Source organism: Gavialis gangeticus, unplaced genomic scaffold (genome assembly GCF_001723915.1).
Source record: "Gavialis gangeticus isolate Ggan-Ray unplaced genomic scaffold, GavGan_comp1, whole genome shotgun sequence".
Lineage (NCBI taxonomy): Eukaryota > Metazoa > Chordata > Crocodylia > Gavialidae > Gavialis > Gavialis gangeticus.
Genome location: NW_017729031.1, coordinates 32,222,150 through 32,228,149, shown reverse-complemented (window position 1 = coordinate 32,228,149; position 6,000 = coordinate 32,222,150). Strand labels below are relative to the sequence as shown.

At 46.6% G+C, this 6,000-nt stretch overlaps 1 protein-coding gene across 3 annotated transcripts in view; it reads left to right on the top strand.

Annotated features, from left to right (window-relative positions):
* PDIA5 (protein disulfide isomerase family A member 5) overlaps positions 1-6,000 on the top strand; it is a 159,462-nt gene that overhangs the window by 21,851 nt on the left and 131,611 nt on the right. For all 3 annotated transcript variants that reach the window (XM_019522578.1, XM_019522579.1, XM_019522581.1), the window contains exon 3: positions 1,733-1,820. In XM_019522578.1, the coding sequence (XP_019378123.1) occupies positions 1,733-1,820 (88 nt within the window). The remainder of the gene's footprint in view (positions 1-1,732; positions 1,821-6,000) is intronic.

Here is a 6,000-nt window from a genome sequence, read left to right as displayed (position 1 = left end):
AAAAAAAAAAAAAAAAAAAAAAAAACTTTACTAAAAATTGAATTGCTGGCCTCATGGCCACTGCAGCCTGCCAGGGAGTGGAGGGGGGAGGTAGGCCACAACATTGGTTCCCTTTTGCTTACCATGACTTGGGTAGATCCCTCGTTATACTGGATTTGATGCTTGGGAAAGCAGCACAATGCCCTAACTTGTGGAGCAGATGCCAGTTGCATAAAACCAGTATCAGGTCTAGGATAGTTTCTGGAGTGGTAATGTGGGCAGCTGGGGAAGTGTCTGCACACCCATGCACATATCTGTACTCACTAGGCCTGCAGAGCTGGAGGACTGTGCAGAGAGGGTGCTGCTTGATACCTTGGGTGCAAACGGATGTTGCCCTGTGCCAGCATAAACACTTTTCTGGTGGCACAAGTTGCAAGCAAACGGACATCTTAGCCCATTGCCATGCTCCAGGTGCCCCAAAATGTTGCCACAACCAAAGGTAGTCACAGTTTGTGATGCCTTCCATGAGAAGACATCTGTTTGCTTATTGCACATCCCCTTCAGGGGATTCCTGTGGCTCACACATCTCTGTTGCTGTACTCCAACCTAGGGTACGTGTCTGCAAGCAGGGAGACCTGTGTGAGGCCTACAGGGTACAGGAATGGCAGGGGCCCAACCCTGTTGAAAAGCAGCCTGGGCGATGACTATAGGTGCCCATGAAGTGGATCAGCTGTCCTGGGATGCATCCTGGCACAGCTAATTCCACTCTAAAGATGACATTTGGTTATAGTCTTGAATACCAGAGTGCCTGCTGCCTTGTAAATGCCTTATGTGAAACACAAATGTGTTTTTAAAAGTGAACTGGCCAGGAGATTGGGTGGAGGTGCCCCTTGTCCTTGTGCTTTTCAGAAAATGAGGTGGTGGTGGTAATTTCTTGGGTTTTACAGCCCATGTCTCATCACTCGCACTGTCGACTTCCCTGCCTTATTTGCTGCTGTGCTGCCTGTGCTGTGCTTTATATTTGATGTTTTTTAAACCAAGATAGTTGGCCTCCATTGAAATGACCTCTAGAACAAAACTACCTACCAGTAGTTGACCCTAGTAGAATGTCTAAAGCAGTGGTGCATGCACATGTGGCATGGCAGGAGGCTAGGTTATGTGAATTGCATGTTAGATCCTATTACACCTTTACCTGAATGTCTAGAGGGGCCCAAAGGTCCTTATGCCATAGTGTTTGAGCACCTCACTGCTCTGAATGCATTTGTCTTTCAAATGCCAGCTTGAGGCAGTGAAGTGCTATTAACTCCATAACACATTGACGCACAGAGGTTAAGTGCCTTGCCCAGGATCACACATGGTGTCTGTGGTAGAACAAACTTGTACCCTTAATTCCCCAAGTCCTAGGCTAGAGCCATAAGTATAGGATCATGTTTCCAAAGCAGAACAGTTAGTGCACAGCCAGAGGCAGAAAGAGGTTGGAGGGGGGAGGGAGCTGATTATTTTGGCTGAACTGCTAAAGTACACAGGGATAAGTATACAGAAGATAAGGCAGTGGTGCATACCTGTAGGTATGAATGTTTAGCATGTGTTTTTAAAAAAGACTCTAGTGATCTTTGCTGCTGTCAACTTCAACTGATTTAATGATTCCTCTCACTGGTCTCTCAAGATTTGGAAAAAGTCTTTCTGGTGCTTCAGAGCCAAGGCAGCAACTGCTGCACTTGTCACTTGGTTTAATACTGTTGTTTGTTTTCAGCTGCTGCTGCCGAAAGCCCACTCAGGTTACTGTCCGATGTGGCCCAGGTGGTGAAAGGACGGGGCACTATAAGCTGGATAGATTGTGGGTATGTGATGTGTTTTCTTTTCCTCTTCACCCTCCTGCCTCACTTCAGTATTGCTGATTTAGCGCTTCAGTAGCAGTGGTTTCAGGCCACATTTGGCAGCGATTCAGCCCTCATCATAAACAGGTCCCCTGACCAGACCTGCCTTTTTACACAGATCTCTGTGTTTTTCCTCTGAGACATGGTTGGGAGCTCAGGTTTTTGTTTTTTTTTCCTGTTTTTTCTCTCCATGAGCAGGAGATCCTAGACCATAGGGTCTCCTTTGCTGTGTCTCTTCCTTGCTTTGGAGAAGCAACCAGGGAAAAAAGTCTTTTACTTGCCTTGCATATGTCCTCATACAAGATATGTGGATGCCAGAAACTCAGGCAGATAGAGAGGAGGCTGGGGGATGTTCCCAGATAACACAGGTTCTTGTTCATGGTGCTCTGTAGTTTGGAGCTTAGCATGCAGGTGGTCTCCTCTCAGAAAGAAGCTCCAGGCTAAAGGGATGTTTAATGTGCAGCACTGAACAGCAGAACCTGCTTATGTCGAAAGGGAGCTTCACTGCGGGTGAGATCCCTTGCTGAGCAGAGGGGACAGCACTTCATGCTTTAGCCAGAAATCAATGTAGCTGTTGCAAACACTGCAGGATCTGTAGGACTGGGGGCAGGGGTGTTGTGTGTGTTTAACTTCCTGTCACAATGCTGCACAATAAGATCTGTTTTTAGAAACCTGCTCGCTCGCTTGTAGTTTCACAGCCCTTCTCAGTGCAGCACCAGGGACACTACTCTGGGTAAGCAGTTGCTCATTTGAAGAGCAATGAGTAGGTGTTCCTCTTGGTTCGGAGATCTGAAACCCTCCGCTGGTGGGGTTCTGCCCATGTGGCTGAAAAGAGCATGTTGCATGTGGTTTTTGTTTGCATATCATCACACGTCTCCCTATCTCTGCATCTTTAGAGCTTTGCTTTGGTGCCTGCAGCTGGCAACTCCTGCTTCCTGTTTCAGAAAGGAACAGATTGCTGGCTACCTGGGTGTTTGTGTGTTTATTTCCCAGAGATTGGGGTACTGGTGCCTGAGCCACATCTGTACTACACACAGATGTAGGTCATCTCTAGAATGAAATGGCTTTTCCTGAAATTTTATGTGTGTTAATCCATGTCCTCTCACTTGCATTGGAAAGCAGCAGTGCCCAAGAGCAGTGTTTTGTCCTTGTTGGTTAATGCAAGGTTGCTTTGTTCCCCTGAAACAATCCAAATGAATCCTTTTCCTGTGACACCTTCCTTCCTTTACCAGTCATTGGAGGCAGGATACCAGACTATCAAGTGGCATAAACTAGGGGAGCACCACTGAAGTCAGGAGAGCTGGAGGAGTTTTCACTTGTTAGGGGGATTCACTGCTAGATCCTTAACTGTAGAGGCAAATGTGCAGTGGGAAATGTGGCCCGTCTCTAAGGTCTAGTCTCCCTGTTCCCTTTTCTGCCACAGACATGTCAGTGAGTGCATCTGGCGCACCTACATGAGATGAGACGTTTACTGCAGAGCTGCCTAACTAGCTTCACAGTAATGTCTCTGCATTTACACCTGTGGCCCTATTAGGTCATAGTAAACTAACTCTGCTGTAGGTTAGCACTTGTAAATACAAGTACTATTCTGCAGCAGAGTTTTTTTACTGCACAGAAACATGTGTAGATGCTGATGGGGCTGGCCAGGGCACAAGGGTGCTTTGGTGTGGGGGCTATGGGCTGGCTAGCCAAGCCAAACCATTCGCAGCACATTAAGCCAGACACCTGCCAGCCAGGGTCGCTCCAACCCAGCTCAATGTGCTGTGGTCTGAGGTGCCCATGTAAATGCAATGCCTGGGAGCAATAAACACCAGCCCAGTGTTTTGATATTTGTTGCAGCAAGTTCTCTATATCTTGTTCTTCTATCTTTTTTCCTCAAGCTGTATCCTTCCAAAAGGCTATCACCAGAAAGCACTACCTTGTGAGTTACTTGGTTAAAAGGTATCACCTCTACCATGAGCCCTGATTGCTTTTTCCTCTAGACAATACGGCTACAACCTGGATACCTTGGAAACAATATATATATAATTTTTAAGTTGTCTTCATTTAATACTGGAATAAACTCTGCAGTATGTTTAGCATTGTACATATCTTTCATCTTGAGTGTTGCAGAGCACTGTATAGATGTTAATGCATTAAGTCTCACCATGTGAAGGTGGGGGTAAGTATTGCCCCTGGCAAGGGAAAGCTGAGTTGGTCATGCCTCTCTAGGCACCAGCAATAGACACCAGGCTGCACACAGGGCACCAGATGTAATGATCTCTGAGGGCTGAGCACCTCTTTTTCAGAGGGTGATTTTGGGAGGAGCTTTGGAAAACATGGAAGCTTTTTCTGAAGGGAATTAGATATTTTCAGAGGTCTCCTTTGTTCCTCCTTCCTATGCAGATGCCCCAACAGGGACTGTCAAACCTGATGAGTGCCTGGAATAGTGAGGTGAGGCTGGGTGTCCTGCTGATGGCCAAGGAAGGCATGATGCACTTTTAAAAGTGCTTTGGGTTGGAATAGCATTGCTTTGTTATTAAAGCCATAGGGTGCCTATACACATGCAGTGAGGCTGCTCCAACATGCTGTAATTACAGCTTCATCAGAGCAGACTTGATTAACTGAGTCTGCTGGAGTGTGGTAATTACTGCACTCCAACAGACTCCAGCATCTCATGTATTGGTGTCCCTACAGTGAAAAACGGTGGTGCTTGAATTAACTCATTCGACCAGCTTTAGTTAAAGCACCCCTGCTACCATTTTTCAGTGTGGGGACGCTGATATATACGTGATGCGCTTTAACTAGATTGGCAATCAGCTGCTCTAATTAAAGTGCCCCCCACAATCCCAGAGCACGTCTATAAGTGTCCATAGAGAGCATCTGGAGATTAACCTTATTATGCACAGTTATTTCAATGCCAAGGCCATCTACCATTTGAGCACTTAGGGACCAATGCCCTTGAGACCCGGACACCTGATCAAGAAAATGGGAGTCATCAGCACCCGCTGGGAGGAGCACATTGACGAACTTTTCAATCAAGACTTTGTTGTTGATGAGAGTGCTTTCAACTCCATCCCACAACACCAAGTCAGAGATGATTAGGGAATCCCGCTGTTGCTTGATGAGGTGAGGAAAGCCATCAAGCAGATGAAGAATGACAAGGCATCTGCAGTTGAGGGAATCCCTGATGAAATCTTCAAGCAGGGGGAAGAGCTCATATCACAGCTTCATGCCCTCATTTTGAGGATTTGGAATGAGGAGGAAATCCCAGATGACCTCAGGCATGCCACAATTGTGACAGCTTTCAAGAAAGCTCAGACAAGTCCGACTGTGGAAATTACAAAGGGGCTCACTTTGCTGTCCTCAATAGGAAAGATCATTGTGAGAACCCTCCTGAACCATCTCCTTCCACTTGTTGAAGAGGTCCTCCTGCAGTGTCAGTGTGGATTTAGGGCATCACAAGGCACAACTGACATGATCTTCACGGCTCACCAGCTGCAGGAAAAATACTGGGAACAACACAAACCTCTCTGTGTGGCCTCCTTTGACTGTCAACTGATAAGCGCTGTGGAGGATCCTTCTGAAGTACAGATGCCCACAAAAACTGATCACCATTCTCTCCCTGCTCCGTGATGGTATGTGAGCAGTGGTTCTCAGCAATGGATCTATCACAGATCCCTTTTGAGGTTGAGAGGAGTTAAGCAAGGCTGCATCATCCTCCTAACACTCTTCTTGATATTCCTTATTGCAATGCTATATCTGACCACCAGCAAACTTCCAATCAGAGCGGGGCTAAACTACCCAATTCAATTGTGGCTGACTCCGAGCCAAAACCAAGGACCTCCCCTTCAACTTCAGTCATCAAACTTCAGTATGCTGATGATGCTGCAGTGTGCACTCACTTGGAAGCAGACCTTTAGGCAAGTGTTGATGTCTTTTCCAAGCCATACAAGAAAATGGGATTGATGCTTAATATTCAGAAGCCTAGGGTCCTCCATCAACAAGCTCTTAACAAGCAGTTCCCAGCTCCAGTAATTTAGATTCCCAGTGAGGCTCTGGATAGTGTTGACTATTCTCCCGTACCTCAGACATCTCTTGCAGAAGGCTGACATCAAAGAAATCCAACATCACCTCAAACGTGCAAGTGCAGCCTTCAGACAGT